The 20,311-nt window shown below is 40.7% G+C and overlaps 1 protein-coding gene across 4 annotated transcripts in view; it reads right to left on the reverse strand.

Annotated features, from left to right (window-relative positions):
* The window catches only part of LOC146361395 (receptor tyrosine-protein kinase erbB-4-like), a 363,843-nt gene that overhangs the window by 99,527 nt on the left and 244,005 nt on the right, over positions 1–20,311 (reverse strand). For all 4 annotated transcript variants that reach the window (XM_084922478.1, XM_084922479.1, XM_084922477.1 and 1 more), the window contains exons 4-10: positions 13,633–13,767; positions 11,235–11,300; positions 8,029–8,147; positions 7,134–7,275; positions 6,302–6,415; positions 1,692–1,818; positions 111–184 (exon numbers count right to left, since the gene is read on the reverse strand). In XM_084922478.1, the coding sequence (XP_084778604.1) occupies positions 111–184; positions 1,692–1,818; positions 6,302–6,415; positions 7,134–7,275; positions 8,029–8,147; positions 11,235–11,300; positions 13,633–13,767 (777 nt within the window). The remainder of the gene's footprint in view (positions 1–110; positions 185–1,691; positions 1,819–6,301; positions 6,416–7,133; positions 7,276–8,028; positions 8,148–11,234; positions 11,301–13,632; positions 13,768–20,311) is intronic.

Here is a 20,311-nt window from a genome sequence, read left to right on the forward strand (position 1 = left end):
TTAAAGCTTTCTTTCACTACTTTAGAGGCCAAATAATTCACACGACAGCATGCACAAACACACCCTGTAATTCTTCTTGTATTCAGTGTTTCCAAGTGAGGCCGTCTTACCTGTGATCTCTTTCACGGTGCGGAACACGTTGAGGCGCTCAGGGTCCAAAGGCCCAATACCGTGATACATATCCCTGAAGAGAAGTATAAAGCATAATAAGTCTATGTTGCTAAAGCAAGGCTTTATAAATGAAAGTTTCATTAAGGTTTTTAAGCCAACTAAAGCCGATAGCCAAATTATGATTTATAATCATTCTGTCCTCAGGATGCGGTTAAGAGTAGCTGACAAGGTAAGAGCGCTCCCTGACCTTCACTGCTCTCTTTTTTTCTCCATGTGCAGTGGTTTTGTGTGTAAAGTTTTCATCCATGTAGTGAACCCTATGTTGTCCTTCAGTAAAACTGCACATATTGCTGCTCCTACATAGTACCCCAACAGTGGGTTTATTAACTATGCATATCTAGAATGTGGTCACTTGTAGGGATCGACTTGAAGGCAAAAGATCAGTATGTCTGTACAGAGTCTCAGTCACTCAGTATGATGAGCTAAAGTTCAAGTTCAAGTGGCTTTTATAGTCATTTCAACCATGTACAGTGGCACAGTACAGAGTGAAATGAGACAGCGTTCCTCTGAGACCCTGGTGCTACATATGACATATAACGGACAAACACAGGCCTACGCAAAGTGCAATATATAAAAACAGCAAAAATGAACAAGACAAGACAGTGCAACAATAGACAGAACAGGACGATACAGTGCAATGGAGATGTGTGTGTGTCTGCGTGTGTGTATATGAGTGTGAGATAAAGTGCTTGAGTCCAAGACAACTGGACTTCTTTTAGGCTCTTGAAGACATTTCAACTCTTGTCCATTCTTTTTCAGCTAATAACGCTTAATGCGTGAAGTAAAATGTCTTCAAGAACCCCTAGTTGCCTTCAGCTCAAGCGCTTTAAAGCATCTATATGACTCGTCAGTAGACCAAACTGTGTACTAGACACCATCTTCACCGCACCCAATTTAAGAACCCAATGGGTATTGGGGCCGGCCGTGGTTCAGAAGGTGGAGCAGGTCATCTGCTAAAAACCTTGACTCCTCCAACCTGTATGTCAGAGCAAGACACTGAATCCCCAATACATCGAAAGGAGTATGAGCAAGTGAATGCTAGGTCAAAAGTGCGTAGGCATGGAAAAAAAGCACTTGCATGAACTTGTGTGGCTGGGTGAATGATGCTTATTGAAAGTGCTCTGAGTGGAAAAGCACTATATAAGTACCAGTCCAACCCATTCCATCACCAAGGTCATCAGTGGGGACAATGGGGATGCCAGAAGACATCTGGATCCAAACTTCTTGTTCTGTATGGCAGTTACTTTTTTGCCAAAGCAGATGAATTTCCCAGAAAAGAAAAACTGATTATCAAACCTCAGTAATTCAAAGAATGTACAGTTTGACACCTTCTAGTTTAAAAAAAATCATAGAAAAAAAAACACATAGACAGATAAAATTTGTTTGTGCATGTTAATCTAGAAGTTCTGAAATTTTATGACACATAAAAAAGTAAAAAAAAATCTTTTTTTTTGTGTGTGCGCCATCAAATATGCTTAACAAAAACTTGTGTAAAATCACTGAGTGTGAGTGGCACTCACCCTTTAATGCCAGTAATGAGAAAGATGAGGTTGCCATTGATTTTGGTGCAGTTGACAAATTTATCAATATTGCTGGCGTCCACTGTTTGAGCTGACTGCAGGCTTCCTGTTCCTATACCGTCACACACTGAAACAACAAACACCGAAACACACAATTAGTTAAAAATACTATTTAAATTACCATTTTAGCTGCTTTAGCAATGGTGATTTTACCTACTTTAATGCATATCTGAAGTCCCTGTATATTGCAAAGGCCTAATTTTGAGAAATTACCACTGGCCATTTGTCACTGTAATGTTTCATACTCTTTTATGAAAATATGGTCCTGCTTTTGGGTGTGCATGAAAGGCCATGGCCCCTCTCCATGCATTGGAATTCTTTTGATGAAAGCATGGGCCAATCCACAGCCAATTCCTCCCTATAATGAATTCATTACATCTGCATTAATTAGACTTGCGGTCTAGTGTGAGCCAAGTATTTCTGACAGAGGCGGAGGGGATGATGAATAAGGCTGGCATTAAGTGGTGTAACCAGTTTTTGATAGTGATTTATACCAGCCAACGCGATATCTGAAATGTTAATTTGTTATCATTTCCCACAGTTCTTTGGGCTATCCCTCATTAACCCCTCCCTGCTACGTGACGATGTAATCAAGGGATTAGCCAATCAATGGATGCCACAGCCCATACATGGAATCTGAAGAAAAACACTGTTGCCTTGCCTCCGTAAGAGAGAGGTCAGATCAGTTACCTTTGTGAGAACAATGTGATGACGGGGCTAATCCTCTGTATTGAACTCAAGTAATGCTGTTTAATTTCACATTAGCCATTTTAGGCATTTAGCGGACGGTCTTCCAGCAAAATGACTTGTAATTACTGAGCAGGTAGGAGCAGTTTCTCATTATGAGACTATTTTGTGTTAATTACCATGTCGACTGTTGTGGGGATCAAACACGTGACCTTCATTTATGCCATATTTAACTTCCAACAGGATGTAATGAGTATGCACTGGATACACATTGCAGTGATAAGAGAAAATGAGTGTCATGTAGCCAAAGCCCCTTTAATGAAATGCGCAGAGATTAATTTTGCGTTAGGACCTAACTATTAATGTTTGAAATCAACAATATGGAAGGTTTAGAGAAGACTTCATTAATAAAATGAGATAAAGTTTACTGCATTGCTGAGAATGTTACAGATGTGAGCGCTGCACGGCGTGGAAAGAAGATGTTGATTCTGGAAGGGTCGCTGGAATCAATATCTGAGCTGTAAGTACATTCACGGTAACATAAAAAAAGCTAAGCTGCCTCCCGTGAAAATAAATTACATTTCTTATATAAAGCTTTTTAAGTGATTCCTCTGGGCTCGTGTCGATTTGGTATCATCACTGTTAGCATAAAGCTATTAGATTAAAATGTTTTAACTGCATAAGCTCTTGTACATACAGTAAATGCAGTAAGTGAGCCTGGTAGCCGTAGAAGCAGGGGGAAAGATGAGAATCAAACTTGATTATCACTTCACTTTGTTTGATTTGCACATTATATCCGTACATTATTGTTATGCTATCATAATAAATAGATAAAAACCTGCCCATTTTCATGGTTTATCCATTCAACAGCACAAATTTGACAGCCTAAACCAAAACTACCCAGGCCAACGGGCAATAAAACACCCCAGGGTGACTTATGAGTTACTCCAAGTGTCAATTAATATGAAACCATGAGACAGAAATACAGTGGGGCAAAAAAGTATTTAGTCAGCCACCGATTGTGCAAGTTCCCCCACTTAAAATGATGACAGAGGTCAGTAATTTGCACCAGAGGTACACTCCAACTGTGAGAGACAGAATGTGAAAAAGAAATCCATGAATCCACATGGTAGGATTTGTAAAGAATTTATTCGTAAATCAGGGTGGAAAATAAGTATTTGGTCACCTCAAACAAGGAAAATCTCTGGCTCTCACAGACCTGTAACGTCTTCTGTAAGAAGCTTTTCTGTCCCCCACTCGTTACCTGTATGAATGGCACCTGTTTGAACTCATCATCTGTATAAAAGACACCTGTCCACAGCCTCAAACAGTCAGACTCCAAACTCCGCCATGGCCAAGACCAAAGAGCTTTCGAAGGACACCAGGAAAAGTATTGTAGACCTGCACCAGACTGGGAAGAGTGAATCTACAATAGGCAAGCAGCTTGGTGTGAAAAAATCAACTGTGGGAGCAATCATCAGAAAATGGAAGACATACAAGACCACTGATAATCTCCCTCGATCTGGGGCTCCACGCAAGATCTCATCCCGTGGGGTCAAAATGATCATGAGAACGGTGAGCAAAGATCCCAGAACCACACGGGGGGACCTGGTGAATGACCTGCAGAGAGCTAGGACCACAGTAACAAAGGCCACCATCAGTAACACACTACAACGGCAGGGAATCAAATCCCGCAGTGCCAGACGTGTTCCGCTGCTGAAGCCAGTGCATGTCCAGGCCCGTCTGAAGTTTGCCAGAGAGCACATGGATGATACAGCAGAGGATTGGGAGAATGTCATGTGGTCAGATGAAACCAAAGTAGAACTTTTTGGTATAAACTCAACTCGTCGTGTTTGGAGGAAGAAGAATACTGAGTTGCATCCCAAGAACACCATACCTACTGTGAAGCATGGGGGTGGAAACATCATGCTATGGGGCTGTTTTTCTGCCAAGGGGACAGGACGACTGATCCGTGTTAAGGACAGAATGAATGGGGCCATGTATCGTGAGATTTTGAGCCAAAACCTCCTTCCATCAGTGAGAACTTTGAAGATGAAACGAGGCTGGGTCTTCCAACATGACAATGATCCAAAACACACCGCCCGGGCAACAAAGGGGTGGCTCCGTAAGAAGCATTTGAAAGTCCTGGAGTGGCCTAGCCAGTCTCCAGACCTCAACCCCATAGAAAATCTGTGGCGGGAGTTGAAAGTCCGTGTTGCTCGGCGACAGCCCCAAAACATCACTGCTCTCGAGAAGATCTGCATGGAGGAATGGGCCAAAATACCAGCTACTGTGTGTGCAAACCTGGGAAAGACCTATAGTAAACGTTTGACCTCTGTTATTGCCAACAAAGGTTATGTTACAAAGTATTGAGTTGTATTTTTGTTATTGACCAAATACTTATTTTCCACCCTGATTTATGAATAAATTCTTTACAAATCCTACCATGTGGATTCATGGATTTTTTTTTTCACATTCTGTCTCTCACAGTTGGAGTGTACCTCTGGTGCAAATTACTGACCTCTGTCATCATTTTAGGTGGGGGAACTTGCACAATCGGTGGCTGACTAAATACTTTTTTGCCCCACTGTATACCTTGGCCACACTTTTCAAACATCCATCTTAGGTCTCAGTCACACAGGCTTAGAGACCAGTTGGTGCACTCCTTGATGGCTTGGTGTGTGGTTGTTGGAGGGTGCGAAACCAAAGTCCTCCTTAGGATCACCTTTGTTGAAAGCAGATTGCTGCAGTTGACCATAGTTTGCATGGAAGTTGCAGCATTATATATAAAAACTGTCCAACTGCTGTCCAAGCATGAGCAAAACCAGATCCCCACAAGTAAATGGAAACCCTCTGAGGTCACAGTAAAAGTTGTGTTTCCCTGCTGCCATCAACACATTGCTAAAGCCACAACTTTTACTTTGAAGACAAATGTTCTCATTTTCTGGTTTGGATCAGTTTTCATAGTTTCACTGCTGCTGAGAGAGTAGTTGGTGAGTGTTTGCAGACAAGTTTGCATCTTCCATTGAAACTATGAGCAATCGCAGCATTTTGCTAGTGGTTTTCAGTGTGGTTGCATCACTGACTGGTCTCTATGGCTTCATGATTGGGACATTAGCAATCAGTTTCATAGCAACTGCCAATCTGAAGCAGCTACTTGATTGGGGAATTTTTCCCTTGGGATAGAAATATGGTTATTATTTTTTTACTTCTGGCGACTGATTGGGGGAACAGTTGACAAATCAGAGACCTGAACCTATTACAGAATAAGCTTTTGAGCAATTAACTGTGGTCGCTTTGCACAACAAAAGCTGAAAAATCTTGCATTACAAGTGCATAGAGAATTTATGACGAACAGCTGCACTAGCTTCTGTTTTGACTGAAAATGACTGTGTAGGTCAGATCTTGCTCTGTCATTATTTACTGTATGGTCCCTCTTGTGTTTCTCCATACAGGAAATTAAAGACATTCTTGCTGAAATCATCTGGTTTATCCACAGATTTTTATATGCTTTATACCTATAACTTTATACCTATAACAGCTTTTGCTATCTTGTTTTTTAGAGCCAGAGGGTGGTTTGCTAAGCTATAAGCTAATGTTAGCACTTTTGTCTCCAAAAGGCAATGCAAATTGTTTTGTAACTTTCCTGTTTATGTATTTCCTTTAGGTTTAAGTTTCATTTTGTTTAATTAGTAACTTCCCTGCTAGGTGTATGCTAGGCTTCTACTTCAGTAGTTTGACTCACAGAACTGGTCCACCATGTTAAACAGGCATGAAACACTTTAATATGACATTCAGCACAAGTTGACTGAAGGAACTATATATTTCGCACTTTATTTTCAGAAATCGCTGCCTGGGTTTACCTTTTGGACAGATGTCTGTGCAAGGGATGCACATTTTAATCCGGTTCTCCTCCACTTCCATCTTGTTGCTGGGACATGCTCTCACACAGGAGCTGTGGTCCACGACAAAGTTATCTGATAGAAAAAGCAGCAAAAATCTGAATTAGAGGACTTCACCAGTCTTTTAGCATACCGCGTACAACCCCCTACAGTAAATTTGAAATATAATACTATAAAAATCAAAGCGCATTCCTGGAAGGAGCCCTCTAATTGTATGAAACTGATTGTATTTTAATCACATTTGTGTAATGATCAAAACTAATGGTCTATATCAGTGAGAAACAGTAATGAATTAGCTAAGTACTTGGTTGCAGAAACAGGAAAGCCAGACTGTGGTATGATCATCTGATGATCAGTGGAAGTCGAACATGCAGTCTCTTCATGTCACTCAAATTTTAATGCACGTTCGCTGAAATATTGCACTACCGTAACTGCACATCCATGACAGAAAGAGCTAAGGTTAGCTTTTTCAGCTGCCAGAAGCTGAAGCAGATGGCATAGCAACTAGCTGATTGAGATACACACTTTATTTATGTTTGATTTATGTTTGAGTAATCTATCTTGACTTGAAATAATTGCCTGGGGTCCAATTTCAGGATTGACAGGGGATAAATGACTCATCAACAGACGCCAGCACAGATTCTAAAAAACAAAAAACAAAGACTTATTTACGAGCGTTATTATCAGCATCTATGTTATTGCGGCGTAGCGTTGTGTAATGGCACACACACTAGATCATTTTGCAGCTGCTTGGATGTGCACTGCGTTCGCTGAGAACTAGGTGCAGACTTACGTGGACATTTCTTGACACAGAAGGCTCCATAGGTGTACTTTGCCCTGGGGTTGTGCTCTAACTGGAAGGACGTCGGGTTGTACACAAAGGGCTGAGGGCACTGGGTCACGCAGGCCCCGCTGTCATTGAAATTGGTGCAAGCCTGCAGAGGGAATACAACCGCAGTGAGCTAGGTTGAAGGCAAATGGGGAGGGCTGTGATTTTCCTGCATAAGTCACCATGAGCAAAAGAGTATTACAGCAGCATTTCATTTTTACGTGGGATTGCGACATGCGAATCATGCGGCCCTCCTTTGTCTCTTTGAACGCCAAATGGGAGAAAAATTGGAGCCATTGATCCACAGCCATGATGTAAATGGTGAAATGTTTTCCCATAAACCTCTTAAGTGATTTGTCGTCTGTGGCCACAGGCGGAAACAGCAGTAATTGAATTGGATGAGCCTTTCTGTGAATTACAACTACAATATCATCCCTGTCAGCATGTGCGGGGAAGTCATGCACCAGTTTGAGGAAAAAGGTAGAACTTGAGGTGATAAAAGGGATATTAATTATGACACAGAATCCCCAATTTGTCCTTTAAAGAGCGCCGCTGTGGAAGATGTTTACAGCACCATAAAATGACAAACAATTTATCAGCAGGTAAACAAAGTGGATCATTTTCGGGCGGGGAGGATGGCAAACAGATGTTGGACAAAAGATGTGGAATGGGAAGAAGGATGAGTGTGGATAGGATGATTTTCTTTCTTTCTTTTTGGTCACTGTACGTGTGTGTTGAAGGCAGAAATAAAAGAAGTAAAGAGAGTTAAAGAGAGTTAAAGAGTGAGAAAGTGTGTGTGTGTGTGTGTGTGTGTGTGTGTGTGTGTGTGTGTGTGTGTGTGTGTGTGTGTGTGTCGTACAAAGCAGTCCGTGTCCTTGGGGCCGGAGCAGCCGCCGGCGCATTCGCGATGGCAGCAGTCGCTGACGTAAGGCCCGAAGCATCGACCGTCACACTGCTCTGCACACACCGTTTTTGTCACTGCACGGGAAGTGGAAAGACTGAATTTTAAAGGTCTGGCACACACACACAGACACGCACACACATCTACATACATTCACACTCATAAAGAGAGACAATACCACCACGCTCAACCTTCCTCTCTAGTCACAACTGCTCACAGTCGCATGTAGGCAGGAAGAAATTTGGGGCTTCAGCAACCTAAAGGTCAGCCAAGTTGGTTTGCGACCACAGAGTCACTGCCTAGAAAGCACAGACGTACTTTAAAAACATGAAGCACTGTCTTCTGTCTCAAGAACCTCCTTGGACACCCTTGAAGAGGACTCTTCTCCTCTAACTGCTCCGAAGCTTCAGCTCAGAGACTGAACAGCTGAAAATAGTGTTTAACAGCATCCAGGAATGAATCTAAGGGGGAGCTTTGCTTGTGGAAACCCAGTTGGTTTTCCCTAGATACATAAAGTTTGGAAAAAATTAACTGAATCTCACAGATTCGCCATATCAGTGTTTATACAATGGGTGCTTTCAGCCAAGCGAGTCAATTGGCCAAAGACGCCGTCCAACTGTTCTGATTCCCAGAAAGCCTGGCTTTACTCGCTGATATGCCAACTTTTGCAGTAACCAGGGAAATATTTACTGCCATTCCAGTTTCTTCTCTGTATTTTATTTCAACTAGTTTAACGGGAGCTGTGTAAGTATCATTAGTAATGTGTGGCTTGTCCCCATTTCATCAGCCAACATTTTTGATAAAGGACAGTCTCCCACACAGTATTGATAAAGAAGGAGATAGACCAGCCAGAGAGTCAGCAGGAGCTTGAAGCCCAGGCATTAAAAACTGCTGTGCTCACTCTGTGCTGAGTTGCGAACATAATGATGCAGTAGTGAAAAAAAAAACCAAGCCTCTGTAATCTATTAGTCTGTTAGTTTGAGAAAAACAAGCCAGAGCCTCTGTAAGTCTTTCCATGAGGGGAACATCCTGTAATTATATGAACGACAAACATTTCTCTAGTTAAACTCCTTCCTTTGGTAGCTTATTTTTTTCCTTTTATTTGTTATGTGCCAAGTATTGCTACACGGTGATGAACAGTTATTTCCTACCTATAATTAATAATACATTTTCTAGATATTGGCTATAAGCTTGGTGTCCAACTTTAATAAAAATGAGAAGAAAAAGAAAAAAATAGGATAGTCCTCATGAAGCTTAAATAGCAAATCTATGCCAAAGCAGATTACTGGAGATTACAGATTATTTTAAAGCAGATTTTACAGTATCATTAATTTTCTCCCGCCAGTCAGTAAAAACAAGGGGTCACTTGGCCTTAAACTAATAAGTGATTTAACAGAATTTCATTAGCCTACTTCTCAGTGTTTATGTTGAGTTCTGCTGTTGCACTTTGCATAAATAGATTTTGAAAAACTTTTTCAGTTGTAAAATGAATTACTGTTTGTGTGGGTTGTACTTTTTTTTCTTTTTAAATGAAATGACTTATGCTAGGCAAATGAGTCGTAGGTTGGTTAGCATAGCTTACTGGCATAACACTAGACTGTCTATATCTGAAGTGAAAAGAATATCCTGGTTGTTCCTAGCTTAGCCCTGCAAAATCAGAGAGAAATAATGTCTTCAAACAACATTTCATAACTGTAAGATTAAGAACATCGATATTAGCCCCCAAGCCTTTGCATTGCAGGGTGTTAGCCTAGCTTAGCCAATAAACTGCTAGATTTCACAGTCTAAATTTTCACTAAAATGAACATAACACATTTAAACTTCACAAACTGACCTTTTCACACTTCCACAAATCTAATGATATACTTTATATGTGTTTGAATGAAATGCATTGGATCTAGAACACTATTAGCCTGTCTTAGGGAATAACTAGCTTGGTTTTGTCCAAATTGCCAAAAATACATATAGGCACATCTAAAACACCATTACCATGATGAAACTTGGTTCACTAAAGGGCTCAGTTAACATCTAAAATGTTCAAGTTCATAAGAGTACAACTAGAAAAAGACTCGTTTGGAAGCATTTTCAGGAGAAAGCCTCTGCTTTCTAAAAAAAACAAAAACATAGCAGCAAAGCTAAGTGCAAAGTTGCAAGTGAACAAACTACAAGACTTCTGGAACAATGTCCTTCGCACAGACGATAGCAAAATGGAGATGTTTGGTCATGACACACAAAACCAAATATAGCATATCAGCACAAACACATATCAGCTGATTGATGGTGGGGTAATGATTCAGGCTTATTTTGCAGCCACAGGACCTGGGCACCTTAAAGTCATTGAATCCACCATGTACTACCAAAGTACTCTTGAGTCAAATGTGAGTCCAACAACTTAAATTGACTTCAAACTGGCTCATATAATGGGAGAATGACCCAAAGCAAAGCAACAAATTTACAACAAAATGGCTGAAAAAGATAAAAACTAAGGTGCTGCAATGGCCCCGTGAACTGAACTGAAGCAACATTGTAGAGAAGAGTGGGCCACAATTCATCCAAAATGATGAGACTGATAAAGTCATACAGAAAAGTATTATTTCAAGTTACTGCAGCTAAAGGTGGTTCTGCGAGCTCCTGAATCATGAGATGTACCCCAGAGTGCCACGTAATGTGAAAACGTTCTTTTTCACATGACTGTCTCTCTCTGTGCATAGCTTTTTGACACCACTCTTAACTTCAATACATGTAGCACTGGTGCACAGTGTTACCTTTACAATAAAGGGTGTAGCTTTGGAGTTGTGTTATCAGAGTGGGATTTATAACTTGGCACCATAGACAAATGGAAAATTGAGCTTTCAATATAAGTAATTATTGTGAAAAAGTTTTCCTGCCAAAGGATGATGTTTGTCTAACCAGCAAGTTCAGGGATTGTTGGCCAAGTTGATCCACCCCTTATTTGCAGGGTAAAAGTCTTCTGATTGACATTAAACTACCCAACACCTAATGTGGACTTTAGTTGGCCTTATCTGCAAAGAAGTAAAGCTACACATGCACGTGATATCAGTAAAGGGCAATAGGAAAGAATTTTTAATTTTATACTGGGAAAGCAATACATTACATCACGTGTGAATCAGCGTTTTGAGGTGGGACTGCGGTAGTGCACTCACAAGTTTGACACTGGTCCTCCTGATGGCCCCAGCAGCGTCCGTTACATGAGCGATGACAGCGTCTGCCTGCAAAAGACACTGTACATCAGAGAACTCTCTGCAAACTTCAGACGTAGTTTTGACACAAACACACATTAAAGACACTGCCCCCACACACATCAAACACCTAATCGTTCGCTCGTGCATGCCCTTAAAACTGCTTGACTAATGACAGTGACAGAACTGTCGAATCTCCTCCGCTCATCCAACAATAGATTTCAAGTCACTGGCGACTCATGGCCTGTGAGGAACATGAGCATGAAAGACAGGCTTCTTCTCCCTTCCGTCAAGAGCTAGCAGGCAAAGTGGGACCTGACAGAGCATTCACAGCCTTCATCTGCCCGTGGCCCATCATCAAGACTTAATTGACTATGGGTTAATTACAGAGTAAGTGGAATAGTGAGGCAGATTGTCACCCGGCCCCTTCAACCACTCCCACTGTGGGGTTGTTAATGTTAAATACTAACTACAACTTGGCAAAGGGCCTCAATTTGGCAACCTCCACTCCCACAAACTCTCTTGTCATTTTTGGCCCACCTCCTCTGTTCTTTGTTTCTTTTCATCCCCTTCCTCCTACATCAGTGGCATCTCATCAACAAAATAGCAATGTTTCACGCACATTGTACTTGTACAGTGTCTTCCCCAACCTTTATTGTCTAGAAACAGGCTTTGCATGATGTCCTGATCCCTGCTCATGCTAGTCAGATTGTATTCTGTTCATTCTGCAAAGTGTAAAAAAAAGGTCATAACGCCTTTTCATTTGCCCCATTGTCTATGTCTTTGCTGCCACTCGGTGCCACAGCTGTCCCCATTGTTCACCCTGACACGTTTTGATACAGAGACCCTGAAGAAACTGCTTTCCATCCCTCAAAATGAGCAAAAGGCTTGCCCATAAATGCGCAGAAAAGTTTGAAAGAGTTGTCTTTAGCAGCCAGTTCCTCTGACAGAATGTCCGCCGGATACTGACGCCTGTTATGGCCAAAGCAGAGGGAGCTGAGGGACAGCCGGGACCACAAAGGGGGTGAGGCGGTTGGGTAACAAGGGAAGTGGGCAGCTTCAAACCAGCTGTCAGATTCACTGAGATTTAAAAAGACCACAGCAGACAGCAGCTCCATGGGCCTTGCTGCAAAGTCGTTAACATACCACTACAATAGAAAGGTTCACGCGTTGATCTAACACTATGTGATTTTGCTTCCAAATGACCGCCAGGCAAACAGAATGAGGATAGGGCGTGATTGCTGCTGGATGTGTGTGTGTGTGTGTGTGTGTGTGTGTGTGTGTGTGTGTGTGTGTGTGTGTGTGTGTGTGTGTGTGTGTGTGTGTGTGTTTCTACAGTATGTTGGAATGTGCCACTTTAACATTTCACTGACGATACTTTAAAGGGCACCTATTACATTCATATCTTGCTCCACATTTTTATTCTTGGACTCTAGTAGAGAAGCTTTGCATGATTCACAGTTAAAATGACCCTTAGGTATCTTATACTGGGCCTTAGTGCAGCTGCCTGTTAGTTCATTTACTGCTTGAAACAGTCCTATTTGATTCCTTTAACTTTTCCTTAAGCCAGCTTTCTTATAATTGGCTGCCCCACGCAAACAGAAGGTTTGAACAGCTGTGGATGTGGTTTCAGTGCCAGAGATTAAGTATTTCTGTCATATTAAACCTGTATATGACGTATATACAGTTGTGATCAGAAGGTTACATCCACTCATCATGGGCATGAATGTCATGGTAATTTTGTTCTATTTCCAGGGTGGAATGACACATATTTAATGACTTTATGATTCTGGAATCTGCAGTTGTTTAGAAATGGCGGGTAGAGACCTTCCAAAGCTGTGTAAATCTCCTATTATTCTTCTTAGAGCTTCACTGAATTCATTGGTCTTTCCCATTGCTTTGAATAGTGTTTAACCCCATTAGTGCTGTCAAACAAATCTTTTTTATGCTGGCAAAGAGAAACTACCAGTTGTAGTCTATCATGATCACTAATGAGGAGTTTACAGGGCTTGGTATTGTTGAGTTAAAAGACATTATTGAACTTTCAACACCAAACTTTTAAAAGATTTAAGTGAATATATGTATATATTTGAGTCTGTATGTATACTTTTGGCAATGTGGATTAATAGCTTCTTGCCAATTTGTTCCGAAACCTCCATCCTTCATTCATCCATCTTCTTCTACTTATCCACTTCAGGTCTACCGGGGTGCTTTTAGCCTATAAAATCCCATTTACCTCTTCTTTAAAACAAGAACTTAAGTGTTCATAGCTTGGGGGCATCACCACTGACTTAGAGGTCAGAAGGTTAATCTAATCAAAAACTACTGGTTCTACCGGTTTGCACCCTCACTCTGTACTCACATCCATTGTTGCTGTTGTTGGACGGCACCACCAGCAGCTCAGCTTGGGGGTTCTTGATAATGTCACGCCAATGGATGGTGTCTGCGTGACACAGGAATTTGTTCTGGTCAACATAAACGCCCCCATTCAGTATCTCTGCACAAGGAGAAAGAGAAAGGAGAGAGAAAGAGACAAATGAGCACATAGCCGTGGATATAGAGTACATGTGCACGATGGCAGAAAATCAATACTTCAAGGTTAACTCTTCTCTTTGTCTCAAAGTACCACGCTGCATATGCTGTTCCCTGAAGCGCATCTGAGCATGATGATAAATGCTATTGACAAATGCACACAGATATTCTATGCCAAGTCCAAAGATATTTGTATAGAAAGTACCTCATAAAAATAAGCAAATGGATTTTAAAGAAACTCCTACTATACGCCAGTCTGATTTCCTAATTATGCGCTGAGTATTATTAAGTAATTTCATTTATCTTCAGAGTTAATGAGTTTGAATGTCACAGGCAGACATGATACTTGTTATGTTAATTAAAACTGGAGCAGAGAAAGCGCATAGCTTCGGAGTTTAGATGCACTTAAATCTTGAAACTTTTTTCTTTTTATTGTTGAATTATTAACTTCAAGACTCATAAGCCGCCCAAACAATCAAACTGTCTCATAGAAAATAACTGGAACTGGAGCTTTTCGTGACCTACTCCACAGTGAGAGCCAACACACCAAAGACAAAGGCAGGCACTTCAACCAGCATTTGCTTAATAGCAAAAATATGTTTCCTTTCAAGGACCAGTGCCCTTAACAGATGCCTGGGCATGGATAGTGATAATAAATTCTAATCCCTCTCCCTGTTACTAATCCAGGTTTTGGATATAGAGACTGAATGAAATGATGCTGCAGTAATCCCCCCCTCCTGAGTTGTGACCCAAAGCAGAAGGGAAAAAACAGCCCCCATCAGTGTTTCTTTCTCTCTGGGATACCAGCCGACTATATAATTTAACCTAGTTGGGGGATTTAGATACAATCATCTTGCATCTCCGTCTCCTTGAATATGATTCCATGAAAGTACTTGTCAAAATAAATGAAATTTAATAATGAAAAAATAAGCAACAATGTGCTTCAGATTAGGGCTGGATTAGCTGAAGGTAAAGAAGGGCATTGTCTCTCCAGGCAGATTATTAACGGCGTGCGCTTATGATTCGACTGCTGAGAAGCACACACACACACAGGAAGCTAATCATTACCATCCGACACCCTGATTAAAGAAGTGGGCCTTGGTGGAGACGGGGACATTTATTCAAAGCTCTCTTAGAGGTGACATGGCGCTCTGTCTGCCTGCTGAATGGCCTACAGCCGCAGCTTCATGTAATCATGTTCCCGTCACAATGGAAGATTTATCTGGGCGTGTTTTACATTCATGGATGGCGGCTGGAGAGAAAAAAAAAGGAAGAAGAAGCTTGTTCAAATAGCACATGGACTGCACCATCAGCATGCTTTGATAACGTTCAAAAATAGCTGTGAAATGAACGGTCATCCGTTACCGAACCCCGATTAATTATTTTTCAGACGGCAGATGTGTCCATACTGTGCACATAGACAAGGTCATCAGGGAGCATGTAACAGGTCAAGATTATAGGTTTTACACACACACAGGCTCATCGGACATTTGCTTGTGTCAGGCATCTTTCCACCACGACTGGGTGAGGGCCCTACTTTGCTTGAAAATGACCTCTTTTTACAACTGGCTAGAAGTGAGCATCCCTCGCTGGATTGTTACGTGTCTTGCCTATGAGATAAAAACACTGTAAAGCCTTGAAGTTTCTGAAGGATGTTTTAGTTTATGTCAAACTACAGACTCAGCAGATGTTGCCTCTCATATTTTGCAGCTGCAAGTGAGGATTTATAATGGTGTGCTATGCTAGGGTAACACCTTGAAAAGCTTTTGAAGGCTTTTTTGTCCAGTAACCGAAAAAAGACATAGTATTGGTTCGACATTGTAAATAAAGGCCGGCACACTAAAAAGCAGGTTTTGTGCAGTGTGTTTGACAGGCACATAAAGCACTCTTGATGCTGTGTAAATGTTGTGAAGCACAAACAAGCAAGGTTCAGCTAATTTTCCTTTAATTACATTTATTTATAATCTGTTTTCAAGCATGGGGCCATCATTCAATTTCAAGAAATTGGAAAGGAAAGACTTGACAGAATATATGAAGCAAATCTCTGGAAACATGCTGCACATTAAGCAATCCCATCTGATCTACAGATGTACCTTCCTACTCAACCCACATCAGACAATGGTTCACTTAATACCCTTTCCACACAATCAGTTCAGGAAACCCATATACACTGCATTGAAAACATTACTTTACACAACAGTGACTGTGCATCTGCAAGCTGCTTTGTAACCCACCTCCTCCCCAGGCCCTCCTCTTTTTATATGCTATTTCTGACTCAACCATGAACCCTAGTCATGCATCTTCCCTTCGTTTTGCGGTATGCACCTTCAAACTCATTTTGTAAAACACTGCAGAAAGATTCTGTTCACTTTGATCATTTTGATCTTAGATATAGAAATATTTTATTTGTTTGTTTATTTGTCACATTATTTGTTTTATTACAGGAAAACTGGTCCGGTCAGTGGTGGTCGTGAAATGAACTGGACATATTAAGCAAATGCAATGATGAATCATGGAACAGTTGTTCAGACAAGTCTTGACTAAGATTGTGGACCAAATCCTGGTTCATTTTGCTTTTTATTATCATTAGGGAAATGCGGTTAATAACACATGACCTACATGAAGCATGTCTTTCAGTTTCCCACCACCTGAGCACCTTTAATGACATGGGTTCACTCTTATTCTGCAGAATTACTGTGGTAGGTGGTACAGTCTATCCAATACCAATCGGAAAGTCGGCAGATCGATCCCTGGCTAACCCAGTTCATGTGTCAAAGTTCAAGGTAAACCCTTGGTTGCCCCCAATACATCCACTGGAGTGAGTGTGCATATGAATGCTAGAGAGTGTGTAATTCTGAGTGTTCAAATGGACTAGAAAGGTGCCATTTAAACATCAATGCATTTACCAAACAGATCATTCTTGGGTTACAGACTCAAAACTCACATTGATATCAGTGACAAAGGTCTGAAAGGTGGCCTTAATTAACACTTTTTGCCTTGCAGTCTTGATGACACATTGTACTTATGACAATTTGTGGGAGTCCAATCCAAAGGGTCAGTGGTCAAAGTTGGATGTAACCACCATTTTACAGTAAAAAGTCTAGTTCCAGTCATGACATGCATAACCAATCCAAGCAATTACAACGTATGAATCTGTAAATTGTGCAATAAAATGTCTTATTCTTTAAGAGATACGTTGGTTAGTAGCAGATTTCACCCATTGTAATGATAAAGAATGTCTGAATGAGTGGGATATTACTATAGGAGACTATGAAAGACACTTTCTTACATGAATTGAGCTCCAGCTAACCAAAGCAGGAAGGATTTGAGATGAAGTAATATTCATATCATGCACAAAGCTCCACATCACTTCTTTAATTTCAGCTCCATAGAAAAATACACTATGATCTACTATGCAGTCTCTAAAATAGGTACAAAAAAGAAAAAATCTCCTGTCCTCCCTTTTGATCGTCTATATGTTCAACCAAAAGACTTCAGCTCCTCCGGGTGACACTTCCTAGTCATGCCATTTTATGCATGTATACGGCTGCTGAGGGCTCTAATGCCATATGGTCAGGTCATGTTTGGTTCAAGACGGCTTCTGGTGCAGCATTTTGCTACAGCTCTCTTGGCAGTGAAATAAAGTGCCTCACTGTGATGGAGAAAAAAAGAATCACATAGCAAAAGTCGAAGTGTCATGCTGAATCAGAGATTAGATTTGATATAGAACTGTGCTGGGGAATAAGAGGTGATCACTGGAGAAATTCCATCAAATGCAAAACTGAAAAATGGAACAAATGGCTTAATTTAATGACATCACCTTTACTGAATTCATTTACTTTCTTTCTTCTCCATCACTCAGTCCCATAAACCCCACATTTCTGACTCCCTCGAATGCTCCATCATAAAGGATGGTGCTTCATATTTAAAGCAGTCAAGCTCTAAAAGTGTTGCTGAACTATATAACAGTGCGGGCATTCAAGGAATAAAATGAGGGTTTGTTTCAAAGTGATAAACAGTGACTTAAATATCCACACTGTAAGCCTTATTTAAACCAACTGCTTGGGTTAAGGGTTATGGTCAGAAGAGACTTTAGTGCGGTTAAGAAAAAGGAAGAAAAAGAAGAAAGGCTCCAAACCTCATTCTTGTAGACTTGTCAAAATGATTAATTTTACTTCAGGGGTTAAGGTTATGCATTATTTACAGCTTGACTGCTTTGAGCGACAGGGATCCAGTATTTGGTTTGATTAAACTTAACATTCAATATCAGTGCAAATTACAGATGTTCCTTCCTATCCAACCTTGTAAGCCAGTGTGAGTTAGTTAATAACTCTGCAGTTCTCTCTTTCTGTCCATATATGACCAAATCACTATGAAAACCACTTTCTCACATGATTTGAGCTCCAGCTGACCAAAGCAGGAAGGGCAGCTCCTGCTCTGAAGGCTCAAGCTGCTTTTGGCCTTTTTGGTGTTTCGAAACTGGATATGACAAGAGAAGGGCAGGACTGATGGTGAATCAGCACATTCGTTGGCCAAGAACTTGTCGATTATAGGTTGTTAACCAATGAGCATAACTCCTCCTTTCTGAAACATCCATTAATTCTCTTCTGCTTATTCAATTTAGGGTCTTTTTGAAACACTGTTAGGATTTAAAATGATTAAATAAAGCTGTTTTTATGATTTTTATAAACACATCGCAATGTGTTCATTATCGAGTTGAAACTGTGTTTTTGAGGGTCAAAAACGTCATTCAGCGCTATGACTGAACTGAAATATTGAGAATTGGCGTACAGCACAGAGGGTCTTTTGATACATGCTTACACATACGTATAAAATGTAATTCTATTACAAAATGAGTGTCTGAGACCATGAGCTCAGCAGAAGAAATTTTCCCATACTTCTTCAGAGGTTTTGATGTCTCTGGACCGCTAACCATTTTTACTCATTTACCATTTTGGTCGTGTGATGTTGTACAGTAAACTGAAAAATCTGGCAGCCACCAGTTGCTAGAAATGTCATGTCTATTCCCCAATGTGCTGGGAAAATGTAATTGCTTGTAATTAATTATTATTAAAAGTGGGTTAAAATCAAGTTTTACTGTGTTACTACCAATAGCATCAAGAAACCGCTAACTAACTAGTCAGGGAATATAATTTTCCCCCCCTCATGACACGCTCAGTATGGTAGACAGCTTTCGAGTATTATGCACATAATGTAACTCAAGAAACCTCTATTGGTATCAATCTTCTATGTTAGCTTCATTTTTTAGACCTGGAAGCTACACCCAGGTTTTATGCTGTCTACAGATGAAATCCAGCTTAGAAAAACAGGATAGGGACAGCCAAAATGCCAGTGAGTTACATAGCATTGGAGACTATGGCATGACCAAAATTATTGTGAAAGTGTACAATTAAGTTTTGATCTTGCTGCCTTTGAAATAGCTGTGCCACAGACTGTTGACTGAAAGTGTTTGCTCAAAGTTTGAGGTACCATGTGTCCACTTCAGCTGCTTGCAATGGGTTGCTGAATGTGAAAAGAAAAATCAATAAAATCACCAGGCAACTACTGATTTTTTGTAGTATTTATTTTGTATTCATGACCTTTCTAATGATAATGTAAATAAGCTGTTTCTTTTTTCTTCTCCTTAGAGTTTATACGATAGGTTATCATGACAGTCCACTGGGTATATTGAAGTCAAATATATCAATAGATATATATCCCTTCAGTTATCACTGAGAACTTTCTGGAGCACAAACAAAACTGCACAACGAATACAAGTGTGGGAGCTGTCGTTAAACTTGATAAATTAACCAATTAAAGGGCAAAAACACAGGTCTGAAATTAATGGCTGAACACTTGAGGAAACCTCATAATGCTGTGGAAGCGGATGTGGAAGTAACCTTTTCACATCCCAGCTTCTATAATTATATTCAACATTTTGTTTGCTTTCTATGCTCTTCTCTGGGGTGTGGGAGGGTGGGGTGCGGGGGTCAGCACTGACTTTAATTTTCAGATCACTGACATTAAGAAGCAGTGAGTCTGACATTAGTGAGGGAAGGAAAATAAAGTTGGAGTGCCCTGACAATGTTTCTGTGACTCTTGAATGGTTATGCAAAGTTAGAAACCAAAATAAGGAACAAGTGTTTTTGAAAAACTCGAGGTAATAGCAGCATTTTAAGATTTCACTGAGATATTTATTTGCATTGTGTATCCAACACTTACATAGTAGAGAACAGGCCAATAAGTGTTCAGATTGTTAGGGATGTAAAAATGATCCCTGCGCCAAGCTGCTTTTCGCAAGCCAATTAAGTTCATTTTACTGTCGCTGAGCAGAGCGAAGAGCCTCTATTTTGAAGTAGGTCCTAGGCAATGATGGCCCCAGCACCAATCAGTGGCCATAGCTCTATAGGGAGTCTGCTGATGAGCTTTCATCAGTGCTGCTAGCCACTTGTCCCACATCTCTTTCTCTCCCTAATTATGCTGATGAATAAGTCCGTAATAGTGATCTG

Source organism: Perissodus microlepis, chromosome 23 (assembly GCF_051167445.1).
Source record: "Perissodus microlepis isolate ML-2025 ecotype Zambia chromosome 23, ASM5116744v1, whole genome shotgun sequence".
In the NCBI taxonomy this organism is placed as follows: domain Eukaryota; kingdom Metazoa; phylum Chordata; class Actinopteri; order Cichliformes; family Cichlidae; genus Perissodus; species Perissodus microlepis.